Below are 27,510 nucleotides of genomic sequence, written 5' to 3'. Positions count from 1 at the left end.
CCCTGGGAGCCTTTTAACTTCCTTTGGGGCAGCCACTTATCCTCATCAGCCAGCCCAGCCCTCCAGGCAAGCCTGCAATCACTTTCCTACTGCTTGCAGCCTGCTACAGATACCAACAGCCCTTCCTCCACCCATTAAAAAAAAACATTATAAGAAAAGGAGGTGGGCATGTTTGTTCCCATTCAGTCCTGCACAGGACTTGGTGGAAAGCCCCAGGCTCCCATCAGGATTCAGGTCAGATCTTCCCAAAATGTGCTGCGGGGCATCTTGGTGCCACGTGTCGCTGCATCACAGCAGACACGAGGGAGAGGTGAACACACAACACAATGACACCGGTGCAGTTTCCATCAGCTTTTCACACCAGCATATATTGCACCAGGTTTCAGAGCAGACAGACAAGCAGTTATCCCAGGGTGGGCAGTACTGGGGTAAGTACTAGGACAGTGCATAGCAAGGGAGCCTGCAGCAGCTGTTTGCTCAATGCCAACAGGCTACCCCGGGATAATGATGGACACACCGGGTATTTTTAGTCCTTGGGTAATTAATTGCACACTGGATGCCAATAAGCTACGCTAGCATAGGAGCAGACAGTGAATATTCAGCTCGTTTTTACCATCATTCAGGTGTCTTACTCCGACACAAACATATCCAGGTTATGAAACCAACCCCCATGGAGAAGAACAAGCTAGCTGCAGGTGATATGCTGCTCTCAGCTATGGAGGCACCGAGACATCCTTCCTACACCCCGTGTGCACCAGGGTCCAGGGCTGAGCACGCAGAGATGGGGAGGGAGCTGGAAGAGCTGCCAAGTGGTATTAAAAACCTTCATTTAACCTCTTCCCCTTCTTAAATCCTTAATTTCAAAACACGGAATCTGCGGATGATGTGCAGCCAATACACGAGACAGAAAAAGAGAAAGAAATCAATGCTACAAGGTTGGATTACAGCATACACAATATTCCTCCCGTCTTTTAAAAATCAATGCTGTGCTCTCTCATCGCAGCAACGGTGTTGCTATAGATGGATGTGAAGGTTAATTTTCGGAGGGGACACAGAGGGGCAGTGTGAAAAAAAAACCTTTGCAAAATTAAAAAGGCAAATGAAGGAGCAAAGCGGACCTTTGCCAAGCTAATCGTGCAAAAGGCAAAGCAGAGGAACGTTACCCCTTCGTCAAATTTTCCAGGAATATTGAAAATGTGGTTACGCTGAGCACAAGCTGAACTTTTCCATTAAAAATACAGCTCGCCTACAGGGAAAGGCAATCAAAGGTCACTAGAAGTAGTTTTTAAGAGCACTAGAAAAGTTTTCCAGCAAGTATCCCATTATGCAGATGTTCCCTCTGTTTACAAACGTCCTTGGGAACCCAAGTGAAGTGGAGTTTACAAGCTAAATATTAGTCTGTGACAATAGCAGAGAACAAGAGGAAGTCGCTCAGCTCCTGTAGCACTGCCTCGAGCTTTCCCAGGCATACATCACGCATTTGTGGCCGCAAAGGTCCCTGCTCTGGGACATCGTACTGCTCCAGGCAGTCTTGGTACCCTCTTGCATGCGTGGGGATCTTGGGAAAGGAGTGTGTCATGGAAAAAAAATGTCTGCCCTGATTCACCTGATTTTTCTAAGCCCTGCAGAGTTTGTCTGGAGGGACTCGAAGCTGCGGGGCAGATGGGATCGGGGATCCGCTGGGCTCTGGCAGTCCCTCTCCTCAGCTCTGCGGGTTCATCCTATCCACTGCAGGATGCATGGGACTATGGGAAGCATCTTCCAAAAGTCCCTGCTCCCGGCTAGGATCCAGCAGCCACTCCGTGCTGCTCTGTGGATGCAAAACAGCCCCAGAGCTGGGCAAATTGGCAAGGGAGCATCACCCCAGGGCAAGCAGATTCTGCTTCTGCTGTCAAAACGGGCCACGCTCTGCTCTTGCTCATCATGGCTGGGAAAAGAGTGCAATCGGGAGCTACTTGAACAACACCCAGGACCCCAAGGAGCGTTCACTCCAGCACCGCATGAGCCAGCATCACAGGCGTCAGCCCCGGGTCAGAGAGTGCAGCCCTTTTGCATGCCGCACCTGCACCGTGCAAGCACAGCTCGGAGCCAGGCAGCTTCAGTCCTGCTCTAGCATCCTCCCAGCCCCGCTCCTAAGCAGGGAAGGAGCATCTCATCTCAGCGCTCATACACAGGACTTAAAAAACAAACCAACCCTAAAGTGACCAAGGACAGCATAAGACGCCCAGCCTCCACTACAGATTTCAAGGCCACATCCAGCAACACCGGGATGCAGCATTTCAGGACCAAACACGTCCTCCAGCATCTCTCAGCGCTAATGCGCCAACGAGGACACCTCTCACACCCGGCACCGCCGCCCTCAGCAAACTCCTGCGATGAAAGAGGTGACAGTTTCTAGAGCCACCGCTGACATTAGCCTGCATCCCAGATGTACAGTTTTCCTTTCCATAGTTAATTAAGTTGGTCCTCTGCTGTAACAAAAGCAATTAGGCTCATTTTCAAGTATGCAGCCCTGTACAAACCTCGCTAGGTGAGCCATCTGCAGAGCCTTGTGTGACCAATGGGTTCCTCCCAGCCCGTATTTGCACGGACATCCTTTATTTGGTGCCTAATGTCTCGTAACTCGCAGCGAATAAGGAGTGACTAAAAAGTTCCTGACCAGAGGAAAAAAAACTTCATCTTTAAGGCACAAAGCAGTGGGGGCAAGCAATTTGCGGCCCCCAAATTAATCTGGACATCAGATGGCCCCGTACAAATGCCCTCATTTTTCTTGAGTTAGACTGCACCCGTGGGGTCGTCCATCACAGTGCTGTCAAAACAGGTTTAACTCCATGCCCTGCGTTACAGGCAACGAGCCCAAACCACGAGCTCCTCCAACGGGCAGCACCAGCCATAATACACCACAAACTGGATCTCTCTCGGTTTGCTCCCAGCGATTTCACAGCGCTCAGCAGAGCGACTTAACCCGCGTATAACCAAGCCCAGACCTTCCCTACAGCGATAAACTGACCTCACATGAGTACTGAGGAAGACTAGGAGGGAATGAAAAGACAAACAGATTCAGAAACATGGTTTTCATGAAAATACCCTCACTGGTTTGCTTGTTTTTTTCAAGGAAAGAAAAAGATCCACGGAGAAGTTACAAACAGGAGGTGTTTGCTTCCTAATTGGGAAATAGGAGAGCTTCCCAATGTGCAGCTAAAATGCAATTCTTGAATTTTTGTCGCTACTCATTGCAGTGTCTGTGCGCCAGCACGGCGCGAGCAGCTTAGAGGAGCAAAGCACACCCATCAATACTCCGACGTGGCTACTGAGCCACCCTTGTCAGCGAGCCGATCTGCTTACCCATTTTGCAAATAACCAGATCCTCCCATAATCCTGGGTCTTAGAAATGTTATCTCCTGCTGAGCCTGGCTATTCCCCAACCTTCCCGCGCCCCTGTTGGCTGTGCTGTCTGATACGCCGGCTAGCGTTAGAAAACTGATCCATCCACACCAGGTTTGGATCAGAATTCAGATTCCCAGCGTTGAGATCGGGCGCTTCGGGTCAGATCTCATGCTGGAGACAGCAAGCAAGCAAGCGAGCATCCCTTGCAACTCATCAGCGGGTGCACGCGACGGCACGGCTCCCAGTCCCCAGCACCTGACATCCAGAGGACAGGAGCCGGTCACAGTCCCAGCTAGCAAACCTGACTCTTTGGCTCAAGCTGTTGCATTTGATGTTGTTATCCACGAAAACCCCCGGTTGGACCCCCACAATGCCAGGCAAGGGAGCGGATGATACAAGCACACGCTCAGCTCGGGCAAGCGGCTTTTTAAACAGAGCCAGACATTTAGCAGAGGAGAGGACCTCAAATTGAGCTTGTTCAAATGGACATCTAGCCCTTCCCTGCTCTTTTCTGCCCGAGAGCTGCACCTCTGCGGCAGATCTGGAAAGGGAGCCTACGGGATGGGAAAGGAAGAGAGGGGCCGGGCTGGAAAGCAGCTCATCCGGGGTAAGGACGTGGCAGCACACAGCTCTTGTCCACGGAGCACCATGCAGCTCACCAAAAGAGGTGGGAAAAATTTGATGGACCTGCACCCCAGACCAGACCCCTTGGGGAGCCCGAGTCGCATCGAAATCCTGCCTCCGGGTCGGGGTGCAAGTCAATCTGATCTGGGGTTCTCCGTTAAGCAACAGGCAGCAGAAACCATCATGCCATTCACTGCCAATGTTACGGCACAGGCCAGCTACAGCAATCCTGCGCTCGGACGAGGGCACGGCCACCTCGACGCAGGCTGGGACGGGGCTGCTGTTGACATGCTGCAGTCCCACCATCCCAGCTTTGGGAAAAATAACCTCCACCACTAGCCCAAATTGCTACCTACAGCTCGTTGCCACTATAGCACACGTGCATTGATTATCCACAGCGGTAGAGAAGCCCTGCATCTTCGCTCGGGAAGCGGCATGGAGGCACGTCTCCTGTAATCAGCCATGCTCTGCTCCAGTGCAAGGGCCTGCATTTCAGGCCCAGCTCAGAGTCCCTTGCCTCGAACAAGCCAACTTTGCCATCCCAGGGAAGTCAGAGCTTCCCTGACACCAAAGTGACACCAGCCTGCCCCCCACAATCCCTGTGTTAACTGCTTGAGCTTCGGTCTCCTCTGAAGAACAGCATCCAGGCGAGATATAAAGACTTCAAACAACCGCTCAGCCCCTGCTAGGGAAACTCTTTCCTCCTCCCTGCAAAGTCTATGTCGGGAGGAGTCGTGATAGCCGACAGGCCAGGACAACAGTGTGGACAGCGAGTCCCCGTGACCAAACGAGACCATCAATCTCCACGTGAGCAGCAAAGAGGAAGAAGAAACGTTGAGCAACGTGCCACGAGGGAATCCAAACACCAAGGAAAGTTAGGAAATGCGACGAGAAGATCTGCCAATAAATTCTTTAAATTCTTTTAAAGGGGATCAAAACTCTTGGAGACTATCTATCTATCTACAGATAAATCGATCGATCGATCTGAAGTCCACCATGAAGCCAAAGCATGATGCTTTTAAGAGATGGTTCACTACGTGCAATGACAGCCCAGCGTAATGCAATGAAGAGGTCCCCCCTTGAAAACCCCTATGGAGATGAGAAGCAGGTTTGTAATACCCCAGCTGGCGAGGCTGTGCACGTCCCCCTGGTCCCAAGAGCCGGTCCCAAAAAGTGCTCAGCCTCTGACCACATCCGGAGCTCAATTCAGCCTGGCACTTAACGCGTGCACTTGTGAATTGCTGAAGCCCCCCTAGCACCCACCCTTCCCAAGTGCACCGTTTGCAGGCCTCATAGACTCGCCAAAGAAGGATATTCCAATCATTGCTCAGGTCAAGAGAGTCAGGCGGGTGTCAACAGCACTAAAACCTGCAGTTTCTGTCCAACAAAGATGACTCAGAGATGGGGATCTTCCGTCAGAGCAGCAGCATATAAGGAAGCTAGCTAGGGATTCAGAAGTGCCTTTCCAGCAAAGTCAGCCCCAATTTAAATACAAACCTGGCTTGATTTCAAAGGAATTAAGGCTTTCCCCTGTTCAAGTGTTGAATTGGCACATTAGGAGCCCTTCACATAGGCTTAGCTGGGCCTCAGGATTGCAACAGAAGGAAAAAACTTGACGTACCCACACACATCTTGGAGGTAACCCCCCAAATCAAGCCTTTCATTGCACCCCAGCCACCCCGTGGATTGAAAGGGGCCTATGCTGGGCACAGAATTGAGCCTCACGATAACTTCAATCCAGGACAGGGCAAACAATGGCTTTTGTGCAAGTCAACAGCTCCTTGTGATTGGGATGTGGTAATACCGCGTGTATTTTAAGCAGTTCTTCCATTCCTCTTCAGAATACCTACCTCTTTGCTTGTTCTGCTTCCCTCAAGCACCAGCCACGTGCTCTAAACCCAGCGGTTCTCAAAATCCATCCATGCCCCATTGCTGTAGGCTGCACAGCTGAGAAACACCAAAGCAGTAAGTACAGATTTGCTGGGACAAACTCGCCACTCGGTCTCTTCCATTACCCTGCAACCGGGCCCATATACACTGCACGATCCCAATCACGGCACGGAGATCCCGAGGGGACTTGAACACCTGCATAATGACCACCTAACTAGTGATAGTCCAGGTGCCACTTCAGTCTTCAAAACACATAATCTGTTCAAACAGATACAATTGAGTGCAGATCTCAAAGGGCAATATCTGCAGCCAAAACATAGGCACAATACATTTTTCCAGCTTGTAGCCAGGAAGTTACTCATGCACGTCTGGTCCTGGCATTCAACAAAACAGCACAAAAAATCCAATCACAAGGCCATGTTCATGGGTCTCCTTGAAACATTTTCTGGTGGCTGGATTTTTGCAAAAATGCAATTTCTCCTTGGACAAGCAGCGGATTGAAAGGCTTAAAAAAACAAAAAAACAAAACCTAGCTGATGACCAGACTCGTTGCAAAACTATTCCCCAGTTAAAATTCATCAGTAGCGAAAGCCCTGTTCTTCAGCTGACCTACATCACCACCAGCAAGCTACAATCTCTTAAATCCAGCAGGTAGTACATACTTGCTGAACCTCCATGCTACCCTATAAATCTAACTCCAGTTGGCTGGGAGCTACCAGTATGCAATCCTCCAAGCGCGAATAATCCAGGTCAAAACTCCGACTAGCACAGCCAAACCCAATGGGAGACGAGGATGTTAAAACTGTCGTGTAAGCAGAACAACCTACTGGGGATGGCTGGAATTGCCACTTGTAGTCCAACATATAATAAGATTTCTCCTCTCCTGCCTTCACGGGCTAGAGGAGTCTACTGCTGTACTCAGGAAAGGGCCTCAAACCCAGGTAGAAGGTGATGGATCATTGGGAGGACCTATCTTATCTGCTCCAAGACCACCATCGCTTTTAAACCCCAAGTTCTAGATTCATTTTTTCATCACCAAAAGATGCACAAGCTCGGCCTGCAGCATCCCAAGCACAATCTACAATGGACATCCACGAGCATCACGAGCACGATCTACAATGGATATTCATGCATGAGCGTGAGCTCACGAGCAGCACGATCTGCAATGGATGCATGAGCATGAGTTCACGAGCAACACGATCTACAATAAATGTTCATGCATGAGCACGAGTTCACGAGCAACACGATCTACAATAAATGTTCATGCATGAGCACGAGTTCACGAGCAACACGATCTACAATAAATGTTCATGCATGAGCACGAGTTCACGAGCAACACGATCTACAATGAATGTTCATGCATGAGCACGAGTTCACGAGCAACACGATCTGCAATGGATGTCCATGAGCATCACAAGCACAATCTACAATGGATGTCAATGCATGAACGCGAGTTCACGAGCAGCACGATCTACAATGGACATCCACGAGCATCATGAGCACGATCTACAATGGATGTTCGTGCATGAGCACAAGTTCACAAGCAACACGATCTGCAATGGATGTTCTCTGTGGGCTTTTCGAATGCCTCGGGAAGTCTTTTGTGCCAACTCTCTGCCGGGTCTTTTGACCCTCCCATGCTAAATCCACTCAGCAGGACCTGCCCTTACAAAGGGGGCAGAGAGGATACAGGAGATAAAGCCCCATGTGCAAAAGCAATGTATATTTTGATTCCCTTTACTCAAGTCAAACCCTTGAAAAGAGGTTTGCCTTCTACTTGGAGCCACTAGCGCATAGATACAGGCCTTCCAATATGGCAGACAAGAGCTACCAGGTAGCTCGCGGCAGAAGCACGAGGCCCTGCCAAGACCAGAACCTCCTTGCACTGTGCACCAGACAGGTGTGTGCAGGTGCTGCTTGAAGCTAAATGGATAAAGCAAAGGTCAGGAGATGGAGCGACTATGACGAGCACCCAGGCTTGCAGACTACCAGTCCAGTGCTCTACCTGCTAGCCCATACTCCCCTAGGTCAAAGGGCACCATAAGCCATGCAGCCAAGAACAGCCGTGCCCTTACCACGGCCTGACCAGAACAGTCTTTTAGCCCCATTTTGGAGTGATTTACGCAACTTTTCCAGGAGCCTGTAGAGACGCTCGTCCCATCTGCTTTGGAAGGATCCTGTGCTGACAAGCAGGCATGCTGCCTTTTACTGGCAACCATGATCAAAGGCTGCTCCTGTTTAGATTTTTGCGGACAGTCAAACAAAGCGAAAACCTGGACCACAGCCTGCAACTTGAGACCCACAAGAGAAAGGGAGGGCACGAAGTCAGAGAGACCACTTCAATGCGGAAAGCTTCCTGTGTGAACAGCAACTTATTTTAGTGGGTTACAGCTCAAAGCACATGCAACGCGAACCCTTTCATCACTTCGCCTGTTTATTTTTTTGCAACTCAGCTCCTGCCAGACAGATATGTCCTGCTGGAAGTCCTACATGCTTGCCAGTCCTCTCCTCCTGGTCTCCAGCGCTAATGCGAGGCTGGCTGACCACCCCTGCCGCAGGACAGCGCATGGCTTTTACAGGCCACGTTGCGAAACCATTCTCTTGCCCCGTGCCCCTGTGACACCATGCACCAGACACAAGCAGACTTCACCTCGGCAGTTTTCTACCCTTAAAGTCAATGGGGAACAAGGACTATTGCAAGACCAGGCCTTGCTTATTGTGTCCCAGACTGGGATCTACTGGGCGTGTCTACACGTGCATTAACGTGCTTTAGTTAGTGTGCATTAAATCTAGTACCTCCACTGTGAGGTACTAGGAAAATGCACATTAACCTGTCTTAATGCGCATTAACTAAAGAGCATGGGGTGCCTAGATGCATGCAGCGAGGCTGCTCTAATGCACTGTAATTACAGAGCGTAGAAGCAGACTCGACTAACTAAATCTGCTGGAGCATGGCAATTACTGTGCTCCAGCAAACTCCACCATCATGTGTAACAGCGTCCCCTGCACTGAAAAATGGTGACAGGGCACTTTAACTAAAGTTTATTTGACAATGTTTAGTTTAAAGCACCCCCACCGCCATTTTTCAGCATGGGGATGCTGATACATGTGCCAATCCAGGTGCTTTAATTAGAGTGGTTCTCAGAGCTGCTCTAATTAAAGCACCCCTCTGCTCCCAGAGCACATGCAGAAATGTCCATGATTTTTAAGAGATGCTTAGAAATCGGCACATTAGCTAAATAGCACAGCTTTTTAATGATGCTTTAATGCACATTAAAATAGGCTGGGACACAGTGGGCACATCTGTACATGCACTTTAATGCGCATTAACAAAAGAGAACGGTTTTGTAGTGAAGTTTAATGAGTATTAAGCTAGTTTAATGCACGTTAGTGGTTTTTAGTAATACTTTAATGTGCATTAAAGTGCACGTGTAGATGTGCCCATTGTGTCCCAGTCTAGTTAACTGCTTCTTCAGTGCTCTACTGCCAAGAGGAAAGGGGTGGAAAGTATTTCCTACCAGTGTTTTAAACAACTTTTGTCTGCATTACATAAAGCCAACAGGCCCAGGGCTACTTCTGGGAATAGCATTGCTGACCTCACACCCTGGCTTCAGCTTAGGAAAGTGAGGTTTAGTTTCCTGCAGAGAAAGCTACCACCAAAATGACTCTTTCCCACACTGTTCTGCAGCGTAAAAACCGGCTCTTTGGCGTTGAGCAGCAAATGGATTTGTTGCTTTGTTTTCATTTTTTTAAAATTAATATTTTACACCTGTTATCACCACCCCAACCTCAAGACCCAGTCTGGAGAAGATCAGCAATGTGACGGCGTCTCGCTTCCAACCACCGGATCGCTTAGCCGAAGTTTTCCGTCAACGAGCAACTCTCTGCCCCGCTGTGCCTTGGGGGGAGGATGACTCCCACTGCCGTAATGGGGAGCCTGGCCATATTTTAATCCACTTATCACCAAGAAAGGAGGAATTGCTCTTCAGGATACTCGGACCTCTAAGGACATCAAAACCCAATAACCCTTTTGATTATGGGAAATGAACAGGGCCTGCTGCAAGGCTCTTGCAGAAGACATCTCCCGCCTCGCATTTCTACGGGGGACTCGAAAGCTGCAAAGATCCCCTCTCGTGGCTGCATATATTTAGCTCCAGCACATCAAAAGTACACCTCCTCCAGAGGTGGATGAGCTGCTGGAAACCAAGTAGCACAATTTGAGTTTCATCCTAATGGGTCTTCTGACATTCAGGTCTATCAGCGTTTTGCTAATGATTTTCCAAGGCACTTTGAAATAAATGGGTATTTCACTCAAAGCGGTATACGTGCAATACTTCAAAAAGATTCTTCTCTTGAAAAGCATGAACTGGAGTTACACGAGGAGCTCTATTAGAAAAAAGCGAGTCCCTTGCTAATTGTCATTAACTCGAGCATCGCCGCCTCGCGGTGCACGCATCTGTACTGCCCGCGCCGAGAGAGGGACGCCCGGCACCGCTCGGAGCGAACGTTTGCCAGTCCATCTTCGGTTTACTCCAAGAAGCAACAAACAAACAGAAAATCAAAGAAATAAAGAGATGTTAAGCATCAGTCCTACTCAGTAAAAGCCAGGCGAAAGGGACTGTGTATTTGATGTTTATTGCAGCAATAGGAATTTAAATACAAAATAAATAAATAAATAAAAATGTATTGCCTTCACTGTTTCATTGCATGTTAGCGAGGGCAATTATCTTTCATTAATTTTACAGAGTGTTCTTAGTGGAAATTAAATCATTTCTTCATGTCTTTTTAAGAAAAACTTTACTGGGTTAATTATTCATAAATACCAAAGTCTGCGACATATTACTCATCACAAACATGATTCATTTCAATAATGCCTGAATAATTTGGTGCTACCCTATTAGCCTCAGAATGTACTGTACAATTGCCAGCATCAGGCAAATCAATCACCAAAATCGTCAGAGCTTGCTGCCAAGCGCCTAGCTCCCGGAGCTGCTTTCCCCACGATGCGGAGACCGGCAAAGCAGGCAAACAGCCCATCTTTTCAGTGGTGCCCACCGACCTACCCATTTCTGCTCAGTCTTGCCATGCCCCTAAATCCCACCTTGCAGAGAAATAAGCTCCTTCCTTTCCAGCAGGCCACTCACAGTCATGGCATGCAAATACAGAGCCAAATCTTGCAGAAATGATCCCTACGGATATTCACCCCACCCGCTGAGCAAGCCCTGGAGAACAAGGGTCATGATGACATCAGGTAGGAGAGTCCAGGAGGTTGCAATTGTTTTCTCTCTTGTAAATCGGAGGGACTCTCGCAGCTGCATTGATCATCATGCAGCCATAAGGATTCGCAGTTTAAGAAGATCATCTTGCTTTTTATGCTTTCAAGTACTAAAAAAAAAAGTATGCGTGGATAATTCCAAACAAGGGCAAAATAGCTGCAAGGGCTACTTAGGAACAGTAATCTCTATGGGTCTAAAGCAAAGCGGAGATGACATCTTTGTTGTTAAGTGGTTTAATATTATACAGATTTTTGCATTCCTCCAGCCTGTGTCAGAAGGAATTCCAGCAGTTGGGTGCAACAAATTGCATGAGAGATCAGACATTGCAGAAATAAAAGTTCCTGCAGCCGTGAAAAAGAAATGTCCTCAAGCAAACTTCAGTTCCAGATTTCTGTACCGTCAGTCATTTCAAGAAAGACTGCAGAAACACCAATAACTTTAAAGAGGTTACACCAAATTATAACAATCTATTTCTATCATGCTGTAAAATGCCAGGCTGAGAGAATCCCACTTCTTTTCCTTTAACAAATCTCATTTTGTTCAGCGTTAGCACAGACAAGTTCCAGGAGACCAGAAGAAACATAATACGAGCTGCAAGATGAGCCCGTGCTTAACTGCAGCGGATGGCAGTCATTTCCTGGGCTCCGGACTTGTCCGGTCCCAAAACGTCCATAGACTCATAGAAAATGAGGGTTGGAAAGGATGTCAGGAGGTCACATCTAGTCCAACCCCCTGCTCAAACCATCTCCAACTAGATTATCCCAGCCAAGGTTTTGCCTAGCTGGGTCTTCAACACCTCCAAGGATGGAGATTTCAGCAATGCAGACCTCCAAGGAACAGGCACTGCAACCTTTTCACCTGGCTTGCTCCCAGTCTGTAAACCCAAGCCATTTCCAATCGATCCATTCCCCAATCTTTCTTGCAGTAAGCTGTTATTCCCCTTCCTAGTGATCTACACGAGCTCATTTAAGCCGATACCGTCCTGAAGTGCTGTCTTTATTATTACAGTTGTGGAGAAAGTAAATTAATGCAAGGGATTGCACACAGAGGCCTAATCCATTTGATGTAAATCAATGCACTGCACATTTAAATTGCTCTGCTTTCCTTCAGAAAAGTACATTGAAGTGATTCATTAGGCACTGAACTGTTCACAAGAAACAGCCCAATTCTCTTAGGCACGCCGGCGCATCTCTGCTAGTCAAATTTAAAAAGCAATCAAATCTACTAATAAGTCCTTTTTGCCAGCATTTACATCAGTGGTGAACACGAGTCTTGACAATTCAGATTAAATAAATGAGGGACAAATTAATCTCTGTTAACATACCTCCAAAGTGGTGCCCGAGTTGGGCAACTTCACACTGCCCATCTCTTATTATAACAAATCTATTACCGACGCTCCAGCTCGTCTGACACCTGACAGCCTGCATCACAGAATTATAAATACCCGCCTCACGTAGAGCCTGCATGTTTTTAATACCGTTGAAGCAATTATTTATAACTGCATTTCAATATTTATAAAACCCAGAGGTGTGGGGGGGGGGGTGTCTAACATACAAAAACGACTCAAGTGTTAGAGCTACGGCACCATCGAGCTGTGCCTGTGCCCCTCCGCTTGTTCCAGATCTGACAGAAACAAACAGGATAAGAAGTGGAATGAATACATGAAGACTCGAACCTGCCCCGCCGCAACCATCAGCAGCGTATTTTCCAATTTATAATGAGTTCATAGGAGCACTGGAAAGTAAAGCTAAAAGGGACCTCACAAAGTCATCTAGCTCAGCCCCGCTCTCGAGGCAGGATAGAGTTACCTCTATCCAGACAGAAACAGTTCCCAGAACCCAAAAAATAAGGCATTTATTCCTTCAGTTAACTAAATTCAGTCCACACGAGTGAAGAGGAGGAAAAGCGAAGAGACCCAGTAGGGAAGACTGTTTATTTTACTATCCCTTTAAGATGTCTTTTAAAAATATGCATCATTTTATTTGCAAAAACCTCACAATAGTATTTCACCAAAAATGGTGGGTGCAGGGTGGGGAGGCGTCACGTCTCGATATACTAAATGCAACAAAGAATTTCGAACTGATAATCAAGACCCTGGAGGTCAAGTCTAAGGGCTTCATAGGGTATTAAGCTAAGGAACAATGTGTACTTAGGAAATAGCTCTGCCCTTGGAGAACCGGTTTTGCCATGCCCAGTTGGTCCGTGTCCTCTCGGGCCTGGCCGGCCGCAGGACGGGAGACCCTCAGAGAAAGCCGAACGTTGCAAGAAGTGGCCTTGACGGTTCAACAGGCAGCATTCACTCGTTACCCCTGCAGCCCCCCACCACCAACCCAAAAGCCACGGGTCGCTCAGAGAGCCCGTGGATACAGGAAAGCGTGCCCGTGGCTTTTCAGTGTTTGGGGTTGTTTTTTTTTTGTTGTTTGCATTTAATTAATACAAAGTCATTTTTGCAAAGAGCTTCCCAAAGTGCTCGTTTCAAGGACAGCCGTGTCATGCTTGGTGGCCTTGGCTATGTGCCACGTCGCAGCAGGTCATTACATTTACTGGCTTAAAAATACTCCCCTCCCTAGTCCCGGGCAGGGAACATGCTGCTCACTTCCTCTCCTAATAGCTGTTCAGCAGGGCCAGCCCCGAGCTACTACTACCTTTGAGCCACACACGCACACGGCTTCTCTTGCCTTCTCTATTTTCATGCATGTCCCCTTCCCTCTTCTCCATCCCTACCGCTTTCCCCATCTACAATCGGTGTGCTACAATCGCCGATCACCATAGTTACAGAGGAAAGACAGAGGCATCTCATCCAGGGTTCAAAAAATATTCTCCACCCCTCTCTTTTGCAGGTCCTACCCCTTTTTATCCAACAGTTTGGGGGGGAAGAGGTGGCAGGGTCTCATCTCCGCTGCCCTTCTCCAGCTTCCCACAGCACGGAGCAATGCTGTGCATCCTTCCAACCACGTGCACAGCCCTATGAACCTGGGTGAATCCATTGGACAACGAGCCTAGAGAAGTACCGGGATCGGCAGGACTTGCTGAGATGAAGCAGCTTCTGACAACCCCTCGAGGCAGCTATTTTGCAGCTCTCTCCAGAGGGTTTTGACCTCTATGAGGAACACTAATCTCTCTGTGCAAAGCTAACACGAAATTTTCTGCGATGCAATGGGCTCCAAGCCACACAGGGCCCAGAAGCAGGCACATGGCAGGCATGCTGGAAACACCTGAGCATGCCCAGGCCGTCCGGGCAAAGGGAGCATCTGACAGCAACCTTTGTTCCTGCAGCCCTCTTTCCTTCCAAGGACTTTGCCAGCAGCACAGGTGGTAACAGTTTTTGCCATCACCACACAGCAACCCCAATATGGCCTGAAAAACCTCTGTCCAAATAGCATATGGGCAAAATAAAGACATCTGGAACAGAAGCACAGCTAACGCAAAATAATCTCCAATGAGATTTCCCATGCAGACACGGGACGTGTTCCCAAAGGGATGGAATTCAGCGGGTCATAAAAGCAACCAAAACTAAATGCCTGTGTGTTTCTGATGGCTCGTATCTTGTCCCGACGGTATCGAACTGATTTCTGTGTCTTTCTGCCATCCAGCCCCTGGTAAAGATGGGAACATCTGCTCCCAGCCCAAGAGAGGCATTGCAAAATTGCTTCCAAGACAGGAATTCCTGGTTTCACACAGATGATGACAAGCTTATTCTTGAAGAGAGGACTAGCTTCTCTTCTTTACCATTATGGGCTTGGGGAGCTAAAGCAGCTGGCTTTCCAGTGTCTTTACAACACTACCCGTGTCCAAAGTGACACACCATGCACCGGACACAAGCAGACTTCACCTCCACAATCAGCTCCACCTGGGCAGTTTTCTACCCTCATTTCAAGTCACTGGGAAACAACAACTATTGCAAGATAAGGCCTTGCTTACTGTGTCCCAGACCGGGACTTACTAGGTGCGTCTATATGTGCATTAACGCGCATTAAATCTAGTACCTCCACTGTGAGGCACCAGGAAAATGCTCTAGCAGGAGATAAAGCCAGACCACCGCACCGGTTGCTCCTATCAGGAGTTCCTTTATCTGCCCAAATGCCTCGATACGTTCTTCAACCTAAACCCAAGTACTCTGTTTTTTAACAACTCTGCTCTTGGATTTATTGCTATAGACAAGTTAGGTAGATACTTTCCATAATAATTAGCTGAGAAGAATCTCAGCTCTGTGACACTCGCACGCACAGTTATTTTGGATGCCGCTTCAGTTTGCTGTGCCAAAGGCTCCCAGGCTTCCACAATCAATCAGGTGACTCAAGCCAGTCACTCACAACTAGGAAAAGGAGCATTTCTCCCTCTCCGCGGCAGATGCCAGGCTGTTTGACGACCCTCCCGATACCACACGGCTCTACCAGTGACCTTCATTACCTGCTCCTTCGCAGCACTTAAAAATTCACAGCAGGATCCCAGTGATTTCAAGGTGCTCTGGCAGCACCGCGGTTGCCCTGTATTTGGGAGCTGGAGCAATGCAGGGAGGAAGAGCCCATCACTGCAGCATCTGGTATATGGTGAAGCCCCATCATATGAGAACAGCAGTTCTGCATGCGGTCATGCTCCGTGCTGGCAGCGGTTCCTCTAGTCGGAAATATTGCAACCCTGGTAGTAGCCAGCATTGGGGGAACGGCGAGGGCAGGGCCTGGGTGGACTCAAGGAGCTGGACAGGGTGGGGACGAGGGTTTGGGACAGTCGCCAGGAATGGATAAAGCAGCAGCTATGAAATGGAGAAGAGCAGCAGAGGACACCCAGGGTTTGAAGGTTTCCAGAAGCAGCTTCAGGGGAGATGCTGCAATGGGAACAGAGGGGCTCAGGACAGGGATGAAAGAGATGGAGCTGCAGGGAAGACATGGGGACCGTGCAGAGAGGACGGGAAGTGAGAAGGGATAACCAGAAAGGACAGGGGCAGGCCGGAAGGTCATGCCAGAGAAACAGCCCCAACAAGGGTGGCAGCCACAGCCCCTAAGGGAGCCCTGCAGCCCCAGGCAGCCTCGGCATGTCGCTGCCCTCCTGCCTGGGACTGAGGGCTGGCATCTTCCAGCTCCATCTCTCTGCATTTTTGGGGCGACACAAAGCTTCCCTCCCTCCTCTTCCAGCTGCAATCAGGATACCACAACTTCCTGCTATTCATCTAGGAGTCCCACGATTCACAGGATAGTTTCCAGCACAATCCACACAAGCAATAACACTCTCTCTTTGCTTTCCTCCAGGTGAAAGGCTGCAGGTCCACAGCTCAGCCATTCCCAACAGGCCTGCCCAGGACTTCCAGTCCTCTTTAAGGGGGATTTTTTTCAAGTTTGTTGTCCCCCCTGCAACTATTTACTTGGTCTAATCGAAGACAGCACATCTACCCAAAGAAACCTTGCCTGGGGATTTTTTCAGGAACTACTCAGACCTCTTGGAGCCGATCTACCCAGACCGCATCCCTGTTGCTGTGTCTCCGAGAGTCACGGAGCACCCTCCGGATTTCCTGGAGCCCCGAAACCAGCCAGGGAAGAGGCCTCCAAGGTGTGACAGATTGAGACAGCCATCTCATCTTGAGAGCCAGCACGCTTTCAGCAGTTCCTCTCTAGAGCAACCGAATGCCAATGCAGGCTAGACCATCTAGTGAAACGATAGCCAGCGTCTCAGCCCTTGCCAGGCATTTACAGCAAAGATGAGGACAGCCAGATAGCTTGGCCGATCCAGACCAGGTGCCGTGAAGGTCACGCGTGCATCCCTGGCCTGGGTTTCTCTGGACAATGGTCCGTCACCATGGAATCCGAGCCTCAGCCCTCCGACTCCCATCTCGCACGCAGGTCTACACTGAGATGCTTAACCTTTTAGTTACTACCAGCACAAAATACAGGCCCATTTATTAATAACGCTGCTCTAAGGGGAGCCAATAGCCATGCGGCAAAGGTGCAGAGCCGCACATCGCAACAGAGCCAGGAATCACGGCTGGTGGCATCGAACCACTCGTTAGGCGATCGCTGCCAAACTGAACACGCAGAAGCAATCGGTACGAGATAACGGGAGGAGTGGGAAGTGTCGGTCACGCACATTTTTATTATTTTGCAGGTACCCTCCGCATAGGAGCCGGCTGTTTACACAATGATAAGTTACCTGCATATGACGGAGGGAGAATTACTGCTGTAATTGTGTACTGACACTATTAAACACAAAGCATCAAGCAGCCGCCTTCGAGAGAGCAGGGCGCGCGCTGGATGCTGGCGGACTGGCGCTTTGGGGAGGTTTGCCCCCAGCTTCTCTGTGATCACGTGTCCTTAGGCCCAGAAATGACAGCTGTGCTGGACGGAGAATGCATTGTTTTATTTTGGACGACCCTGTTGAACACGCTCGCCGACCGGCCCATCCCTCCGACGGAGAAGGCAGCATGTCACCTGGAAAAATAACAGCCTACATCCGAGCCCGAGCAAACCCTTACCTTGCGTGAGAATCCACCTGATATTGTACGATACAAGACAGGAATCCAGATCCAGATCATTATTTTGTAACTAGGCCCCAGCTCCACAGGGGGCAGGACACAACCCCAAGCTCTAAATTAATGCACTCTGGGGGTAGGTAAAGGGCAAGGTACCCCTCTCAATTAAAATTTTGCAGGCTGTGTAGAGGGAAAACGAGAAAAAGAAGCCAACTAGACGACACGCAATAAACTGAAATGCACTTTATGCCTTTCCCTTTCTCCTCCCGATAAGCAACAGATTTACTGAACAGGTAAAATAAATCCCATCAACGGACAACTCAAAGGGTTCGGGGATCCTGGAGCTCTGCAGCTAATGGATTCCGAGGGGAAGGAATTAATTCTCAATGGCTGCAAATGAAATGCCACAAGAATGAGCCTGAACAACATGTAAAAGCAGGGGGGGAAACAAAGAACGAGAATCATAATAGCTAAGAGTCTTATGAAGAGCTTCATCTTGGATACGGGAAGATAATGATGCGGACCATTTTTCTACTAGATGGCAGTGTAGTGTCACACTATATAAAAGAAATTCTAGAAAGAAAATGTACTCTATTTCAAATGAATTTGTGCTTAGACTTGACTGCTCAGATAATGTGAAATACAACAGTCCCTCCATCGTAAGGGGACCTGACACGCATCCAAGAGTCACATAAACCGGTGATATCCTGGCATCTCATTTCTTGGACAATTAGAGGGGGAAAAAAAGCACCAACGCACAATAGCCACCACCTTCTCCTACATACAGTGCCACACGCATCCCACACGCCAGATGATGTACAAGCGACTCCATACGTCACAACCGGACGTGTGTCGTCATCCAACGGATCTTTCCGAGCACGCAAAGGGGCCAGGAACAGCCCGCCTTCGAGATAACTGCATTTAAATAGCATGGCTGCAATAGCTGGCATCAGCAACTTCGGCACAAAGGGACTTGGAGCAGAGGAGCAAGAGAATTCACCCAAATTCAGAGCCCAAACCCAAAACAAGGTGACAGCTGAAGGGCAAGCAACCTTCAGTGGCAGAAGGGACTCTGCTTTGCAAACCCCAGTGTTCATTTAAGCTGACTGCAAAAGCATACCCCCCCCCCAATGCACCTTTAACTAGACAGCAAGCAATGCTGTTCGAGGCAGAGGCCGGACCTCAGCACCACAGTCAGGTCCTCAATGCACTGGCACCTCTTGGCACACCCGTAAATCCGTTTGAGGTCGGTGGGAACAGGGAAGCTCAGGACTTTTGGGGGAAGGCAGCCTGAAATCAGGCTCGTTTGGACCCGACTTGAACAACAAGCGCCTCCATCACGCTCGGGCTCACCACGATCGTTATAATTGCCATAGCGAAGTCTGCCTGCGGGATAAAGCATTTCCCTAGGAGCAGAGGTGTACTTCTGTCAGCAACTCGAGGGAGATCGGACTCGTCACCCGGTTCCCCCCATCCGGGCCATTTGAAACGGGTCTGGCCTGAGCTCTCTGCACTGGGGCCCGCACAGTCCAGCCGGGCACCACAGGACAGGACTGCAACCCAGGCTCGCCTCTGCACAGCACATCCCTCTGCGCGGCATTGGCTCGTAGCGCATCGACGCACCAAAGCGATGCCGGGGTCACTCTGTAACCCAGGGCTGACCACAGCCCCCTACCACCCCGACAAAGCCAGGACCTCCAGGAGCTATATGCTCAGGACTGCAATGACCGGGTGCCCAGGGCTGTGCAAAACACCTTGCAGAACTGGGGGTGGGGGGACACAACAGATTTTCTTTTCCTTTCAAGACCAAGCTGCAGAAGCGCTCTCCCCAGCCCCAACCCCAAAACACAGGCCAGGCGCCGCTGACAGCGCAGCACAACCAAGCGCTCCCCCTCTATGCCAGCGAGGATCGCTGCTGCAGTATCGCACTGGGGCAAGGCTGGGGGGGCTGTCTGGAGCCAGACATTTTGGGGTTGCAAGTGGGGAGAAGGGAAGGGAAGGAGAGGGGGAGGGTTGAAGGGGGAGGAGAAGGGAAAGGGGATCCCCGCATGCTGGTGGTGCAGTATAAGGGGGAGAAGGGAAAGAAAAGAGTCTCCCCCCCCCCCGCAAGGCTGGAAGGAGGCAGTACAAGTGGGAAGAAGGAGAAAGAAGGAGTCCCCCAAGGTGAAGGGAAGCAGAGAAGGAACCCCCCAGGCAGGTAGAAGGCAGGATAAGGGGGGGAAAGGAAGGCAAGAACCACCCCCTCCCCTCCCCAGGCTGGAAGGAGGCAATACAAGGGGCGAGAAGGGACAGGAAGGAGCCCCCCAGGCTGTGAGCCGGGGAGGAGAGAAGAGCAGGCACCCCCCAGGCTGGAGGGACACCAGATAAGGGACAGAAGGAGTCCCCCAACCTTGAAGGGAAGAAGCCTTGTGAGCGGGAAGAAAGGAAGGGAAGGAAACCATCTCCCAGGCTGAAGGGGGAGGAGAAGGGAGAAGGGAAAAGACCCCCCCACACACACACACAGACACTGGAGAAGCGCAGTGTAAGGAGAATGGAAAGAAAGGAGCTCCCGGGCTGGAAGGAGGCAGTGCGAGTGGGGGCAAGGGACCAGAGGAACCCCCCCCCCCCGCTGGATACGGATGAGGAGAAGGGGAAGGGTGCAGCAAAGAAGCGGTGTGAGCAGGGACAAGGGGAGCGCAAGACCCCCAGGCTGGAGGGACACGGGAGAAGGGGGAGACGGCAGAGGAAGGGAAGGAGCCCCCCCGGCTGGATAAGGATGAGGAGAAAGGGAAGAAGCTCTGTGAGTAGGGACAAGGGAAGGGAAGGGAAAGGCTGGACCCCCCCCCCCCCCCCCCATGGAGGAACATGGTAGAAGGGGGAGGATGAAGGGAAGAAGCCGTGTGAGCAGAGACAAGGGAAGTGCAGGATCCCCAGGCTGGAGGGATATGGGAGGAGGAGGAAGAAGCGGTGAGAGCAAGGCTGGACACCCCCAGGCTGGAGGGACACTGGGTAAGGGAGGGGAAAGGGAAGTACAGGACCCTCAACCTGGAGGGGCACTGGATAAGGGGGGGGAAAGGGAAGGGAAGTGCAGGCCCCCAGGCTGGATAAGGATGAGGGGAAGCGGAAGGATGCAGGGAAAAAGCTCTGCATACAGGGACAAGGGAAGAGACGGGCTGGACCCCTCCAGGCTGGAGGAACATGGTAGAAGGGGAAGGATGAAGGGAAGAAGCCGTGTGAGCAGGGACAAGGGAAGTGCAGGACCCCCAGGCTGGAGGGACACAGGAGAAGGGGATGGGTGCAGGGAAGCAAGGCTGGACACCTCACAAGCTGGAGGGACACTGGAGAAGGGACGGGGAAGAGAAGTGCAGGCCCCCGGGCGGGATAAGGATGAGGGGAAGGAAGGGTGCAGGGAGGAAGCGACATGAGTGAGGCTGGACACCGCGCAAGCTGGAGGGCACTGGACACGGGAGGGGGGGGGAAGGGAAGGGAAGGGACGTGCAGGACCCCCAGGCTGGAGGGACACGGAGAAGGGGATGGGTGCAGGGAAGCAGCGGTGTGAGCAGGGCTGGACACTGGATAAGGAGGAAGGGCAGGGCAGGCCCCGAGGCTGGAGGAAGGCAGGGCAGGGCAGGGCAAGGTGAGGCGGGGGCGAGGCGGGCCGGGCCGGGCCGGGCCGGGCTCACCGGCTGGGGCGCAGGCGGAGCTCCTTCTTGCTGTCCACCACGGCGGGCACGCAGTTGGTGAGCTCGGTCCAGTCGGCGTGCAGCCCGCAGCTCCAGCCGGTGGAGAAGCGCGAGAAGAGCCAGGTCTCCCGCTTGCCGGGCCGCAGGCAGGTGCACTTCTTCTGCCCGGCGCGGCACTCGCAGGGCTGCTCCAGCTGGATGTTGCGCACCAGGTGCCGGCCGAAGGTGGTGCCGCCCGTCTTCTGGATGTGCAGGAACACGATGAGGTCGTCGCCCTTGATGTTGAAGTCCACGCGCCGCAGCAGCTCGGCCTCCGAGAAGTTGAACTTGGCGGCGAAGCGCGCGGGGCTCTCGTCCTCGGCGCCGTACGGGTCCGCGGGCGCGGCGGCGGCGGCGCGGAAGGGGCGCAGGCGGAGCAGCTGGCACTCGCTGCCCGGGCACACGTACTGCAGCACGATCACGGCGAAGAGGAAGAGCATCACCAGCGCCAGCAGCAGCTTGTTGCAGCGCTCCTCCATCTTCGGGCACCGCCGCCCCCGGGCGATCACAGCCCGCGGGCGGCGGCGGCGGCTCCCGACGCCGCCTCCTCCATCCCGCCGAGCCGAGCCCAGCCGCTCCGCTCCCCGCCGCCGCTTCCCGGCAAACCCCGCGATGCACCGCCTCCGCCTCCCGCTCCGCCCCGCTGCAGCCGCGCCGCGCCGCCCCGAGCACCGCCCGCACCGCACCGCGCCGCCCCCGCCCCCGCCCCGGCATCCCCAGCCGGCTCCCCCCACCCGACCCTGGCTGCAGGGACCGGGGCATCCCCAGCCGGCTCCCCCCATCCCACCCGGGGCATCCCCAGCCAGCTCCCCCCACCCAACCCTGGCTGCAGGGAGCCCAGGGCATCCCCAGCCTGCTCCCCCCATCCTACCCGGGGCATCCCCAGCCTGCTCCCCCCATCCTACCCGGGGCATCCCCAGCCTGCTCCCCCCATCCTACCCGGGGCATCTCCAGCCGGCTCCCCCCATCCCACCCGGGGCATCCCCAGCCTGCTCCCCCCATCCCACCCGGGGCATCCCCAGCCTGCTCCCCCCATCCCACCCGGGGCATCTCCAGCCGGCTCCCCCCATCCCACCCGGGGCATCCCCAGCCTGCTCCCCCCATCCCACCCGGGGCATCCCCAGCCGGCTCCCCCCATCCCACCCGGGGCATCCCCAGCCAGCTCCCCCCACCCAACCCTGGCGGCAGGGAGCCCAGGGCATCCCCAGCCTGCTCCCCCCATCCCACCCGGGGCATCCCCAGCCTGCTCCCCCCATCCCACCCAGGGCATCCCCAGCCAGCTCCCTCCATCCGACTCTGGCTGCAGACTGAGGTATCCCCAGCCTGCTTCCTCCCCACCCAACTCTGGGTGTAGGGACCCCAGGGCATCCCCAGCCCACCCAGTGTGGGGTGCACACAGCGCAGAGTACCCCAGCTGCTGCTGCTCCTGGCTGCAGGGACTTAGGGTATCCCATTCCCCCCTATTCCCACCAGGGCTGCTTGCACCCCCCTGGCCAGCCCTGGATGCAGGGAGCCCAGGGTATCCCCAGTCCCCACCTGGGGTGGCTGATGCTGCTGCTCCCCACGGCCCCTGCCCAGCTCTGGGTCCCAGGCTGGGCAGGGAAGGAGAGGGCTGTGGGGGAGCCCTGGGGGCAAGGGGCAACTGGGCTTAGGAAGAGGGGCATGGAGGGGCTTCCCTAGGAGGAGACACTGGGAGCCTCTACATGAGATGCTTAATGCACAGTAGCCTAATAACACTGGGCAGTAGCTGCTGGGCAAAACCATGCTCGCAGGCTGCTGCACAAGTAGTATTAGGCACAGTAAGTGTCACTAAAACCTGTGCCCCGGCACTACCTCACAGTAAATGTAGTTAGTGTGCATTTAGTTAGTACTTCCCTAAGCACTAAACTAAACATGCAGTAATTACTACAGGGGGGTTGGTTGAAGGACATAAGTACACAAGGTTCTTGCAGTAAATGTGATTTCCCTTATTAGACCAACTAAATAGTTGGAAAAATTGTTCTTTGCAAGTTTTTGGGCGCAAACGCCCTTCGTCATGCACAGGGAGCCTGCTGAAGGGTGTTTGTGGCAGTAACTATTGCACATTAATGAACGTGTAGACGTGCCCACGGAGACCGCCAGCCCTGGTCTGGCCAGGAAGGGGAGCAGGAGAAGGGTTTACAACAATGGCAGAGACAGGCAGTGGGGATGGGTTCTCCCCTGGCTCTGGCCAGATAAAAAGGAGGGTCACCCCATGAAACCAGTGCACACAAGGCAGGTGTTTTGCACTGGGGGTGGAGCTCGTGGCCCCGCGATGTGGTGGGAGCTGAAAGCGGAGCCGGGTTCGAGAAGGGGTTGGACACATTCGTGGAGGAAAGGGGTGTCCATGGGTACGGAGCGAGGGGTAGGAACGTAAGAGCCACAGACTGGGTCAGAGCCTAGAGCCGTGGGGCCCTGTCTCCTACGTCACACCGTGGTCCCTTAAGGGAGGCTTATAGTTTCCCTGCAATGGGCCCAGTCCCACGAGCTTTCCTCGCACGTCAAACAGCCCCGTGTCACACCACAGGAGGGGGTGGAGGCTGAGTGGGAAAGAGATCTGGGTCCAACCAGGGTTTCCTCCTGTTCCTCTCCCATTTCCAACCTCCAGCATTTAAGGTCCAGACAGCCCTGGTTCACAAGCCGTATCCCTCACTCCCTTGCTCGACAGGGATTGAAGCCCCTTTCCTCCAAGGATGTCCCCCATCCCTTTCTGAGTCTGGCTTAGCAGTCAGCTTCCACCACATCTGGCGGCCATGAGCTCCACTTGCATGACACGCTGCATCACAACTGCCTCCACCTCCGCGAGGGATGCCCTGGGGACAAGGAGATGTTAAAGTGGCCTCCATGCCTGGGGGAAGCGGCCTTGTCGTCCTGCCGTGCAGGCATCCTGATTCAGTCTCAGGGCGCTGAAGGAGGGAAACTTCCAGTAACCAGAGACGCAACTCGCCTGCTGCCGCCTTTTCCCCTAGAAATATCATCTCCGCTCCCTGCCATGGAAACGCCCAGAGGCGCCGACTCGTGATTTTTATCACGAACCACCTGATATTGTGCATCTCGCTCAAGCGGATCCCCCCACACCTGGTGTAATTACCGTGATTCAAAATGCAGCCGTCTCCTGTAGCTTCCAGCCCTCTCTTCCCCCCGACAGACGTTGCAAAGATGGGCACAACCTTCCTTTGGTTTGCAAAAGCCTTGAAGCCACGTGTGGCTCTGGATGTGTTTCTGGGAAATGAGACAGGGAATTAGGGGGGGTGGAAAAAAAGAGAGGCCAAAGAGCATTGAGGGAAATGTGAACTTGCATGAGTCCTTAAAATGATGCAGGTGCAATTGCTCATCCTGCTTCAGCCCATGCTTCATAGCAGGCAGGGCTACTGCAGAGGCAGAGACGCTGCTGGGCCTCAGGGGCTTTGCTGCTGAGAAACTGTGCCAGTCTAACCCTCAACCTTTCGTCTTCCCCCAAAAACGTGGGAATCGAAGCGCATTGCCAGATCAAAGCGGGGTGCATCTTCTCCAAGGACCTGCTTGAGGATGATCAGGACTAGGTGCATCAGTCCAGGTGACCACCCTGGGCAGCAAAGAAACTCTTCTTACCCTTGCCATGGCGAGGTGATCTATGCCCTGAGTCACCAGAGCTATATCACATCTCAGTTTTATTTGGTCCGGGGTAACATAACCATGGGCAGCCTTATAGTGCATCCAAAAAGCCAGGGCCCGATTCTCAGCCAACGGAGGTTATCAGAGGTCCATCTGCTTTAACAGAGCTATAGCTTATCCACGTTGAGCATCCAATTCCTACCATCTTATTCTTGGCCTCCATGGTATGTCAAGGTAATGAGATCCAGAGGGTAATTAAGTGTGGTGCTTCAATGTGTCTCAGGAAATAACACGTCCCTTTGTTCTTGTAGCACCAGAAGTGGTAAGAGATGCTCTGGAGACTCCTTCTCTCTGTCGTCCACTGTCTTGTACAGCCCTGTCATATCCCCTCTTCCCTCATCTGAATAGCCTCAGTAGTTGGCATCTTTAAATATCCCTTATCCTTTCCAGCATCCTTCTCTACATTGTCTTCTGGTGAGAGGGCGACCAAAACCAAACCTTCTCTTCCAGGTAGGTGCGCTGCATTGTTTTATTTCATACTGGAAGCCCTGGGGTATTGTTGTCCACCCCATTTATTATGCATACTAACACTTCGCTTCCTCCTTTTGATCCTTGCTGTGTGCTGAGCAGAGGTTTTCCCTCAAACTTTCCCTTTCCCAAGTGATTCCAGCTCATTTAAAATCTGCTAATGCGTATTTTGTCTTTCAGCATGTTTTGACAGCGCTGGGCACAATTAAAGTATTCTGTAAATTAATAAATAAATTATTATTATTATCATTATTATTATTAATGATAATAATAATAATGACTCTGTGGATTTATCTCTGATTAAAATCCTTTGTATATTTATATGCAAATGCTGTGCAGTCATCAGGCTCCTGGTATGTAGTCAATGAGGCCTTGCTGGTGGCGAGGTTGTGCGCCACTATGGAAAGCAGGCAGGCCATGGGCACACTGGAAAACCAGCCTTTCCCTGTTATTCGGAGCAGTGTCTATGCTTGGTATAGACGGTGCCAGAATAAACTGAAATGTTGTCCCTTGAAGGAAGAGCTGTCATGGTAAACTACTGTCATTATAATTAACATCCAGGAAAATTAAGTGCCCTATAACATAGACTTACCAAATTTGCCTGGTGCCTGGAATTTTTTCCCCAACCCCTGGTTTCTCTTTTTCTCTTTTTACTTCTTAAACATGAGCACGTACGAGTCTAGCCTCCGGTTTAGCTGGAGCGTTTGTACACAACACACTTCTTGCCGCCAGATCTCAATGGCTGCAAAGGCAGGTATAGGGTGCAGCAGAAAAAGATCCCTAGTTGTCTTGGCCACTTTGCCATTGGATCAAGGTCCCATCGTGTCCAGCGCTGTGTGTGTAGAAGTTGATGTGCAGCTGCTTTTCCACAATAAAAGCAGTCACGCACATTTGCACAGGCGTGCACCTTCCTCAAGCCCTGTGGCGACCAGTTCATGGTGATGGGGGCAGGCTTGCGAGGTCTGGAAACTCTGAAGGGTCTGTCAATCCCGGATAGGTCTCGTCAGTCATTTTTGGACACGCGGATAAAACAATCATGGAAGACAATCATCCTCGACGGTGAGAGATTGCCAAAGAAGAGGGTGTTTCAGAGCCACTCAAAAGGCATCTTTCCCTCTGAAACGATGTGAAATGGGTGTCAAAAGCAAACGACCCCTGAGATTGAAGCAGTCTCACTAAAAGCCCCTCTCTGTCTCAGCTGCTCAGCTTTCACTTGACTGGTGCCTCAAATATCTTCATTTCACTAGCTGTCCAACTAGCCAGGAGCTGAATTTCTCATATAAACAGCAGGTGACAAGAAAGTTACAGAAGACCGTCAGACTGTTTATCCATCACAAAAGAGACAAATGAAGGGGTAAAAATCCTTCCTCCGCCCTCCCTTCCAGAATTCACCTTTAAGTAATTTCACTCTTTACATGTTGCATTTTGTGGAGACATCTGGTTTTTTATTCTTGAGAAACCTACCCTGCCTTCCCTGTCTTTCTCGCTGTCGCTAATATTTTGCAAACATTTATACTCACAACAATGGGCAATTTTATCACAAATATGCTAGGCATGAAAACTATTGAGTTAATTTGTTTCTGTTTATATCTGTCTCTCCAAAATGAATGGATTGCACCATTTAATGAAAACACTGTGTTCTGAAATTCAAGCTTTAAAATTATAAAGACGTTTCCGCGCTTTATATTCATCACTCTCACGCAGTAGTCTGTATAAAAAGAAAAAAAAAAAATCATTTGCTCTCCAGCTTTATTTTGCATTAGGAAATCACAAAGATGTGTACTGGGTTAAAACTGATCCTGAATGCTAATACAGGAGAATTAAAAGGCGAGTATAATGATGGCCTAATGTCTATACTAAATTAATATATACTATAAAAGACATGATGCATACTGGGCCGGTGTTCCCAGCAGAGCCATTATTTTGGAATGGGCTAAACAAACAATGATCATCCTTTCACTGATGACAGATAGTCTCCATTTCGCTGCCTTCTCTCCCACGGTGAAGAGGCTCTGTTTTCCCGTCAGAGGAG

At 51.4% G+C, this 27,510-nt stretch overlaps 1 protein-coding gene across 1 annotated transcript in view; it reads right to left on the bottom strand.

Annotated features, from left to right (window-relative positions):
* The window catches only part of HS6ST2 (heparan sulfate 6-O-sulfotransferase 2), a 182,274-nt gene extending 160,332 nt beyond the window's left edge, over positions 1-21,942 (bottom strand). The window contains exon 1 of the mRNA XM_059732904.1: positions 21,300-21,942. Coding sequence (XP_059588887.1) covers positions 21,300-21,817 — 518 coding nt within the window. The 5' untranslated portion in view covers positions 21,818-21,942. The remainder of the gene's footprint in view (positions 1-21,299) is intronic.
* Between the last annotated feature and the right edge of the window lie 5,568 nt (positions 21,943-27,510).

The sequence above is a fragment of the Alligator mississippiensis genome, chromosome 8 (genome assembly GCF_030867095.1).
Source record: "Alligator mississippiensis isolate rAllMis1 chromosome 8, rAllMis1, whole genome shotgun sequence".
Taxonomy (NCBI): Eukaryota; Metazoa; Chordata; order Crocodylia; family Alligatoridae; genus Alligator; species Alligator mississippiensis.
This window is presented reverse-complemented; position numbering and strand designations above follow the sequence as displayed.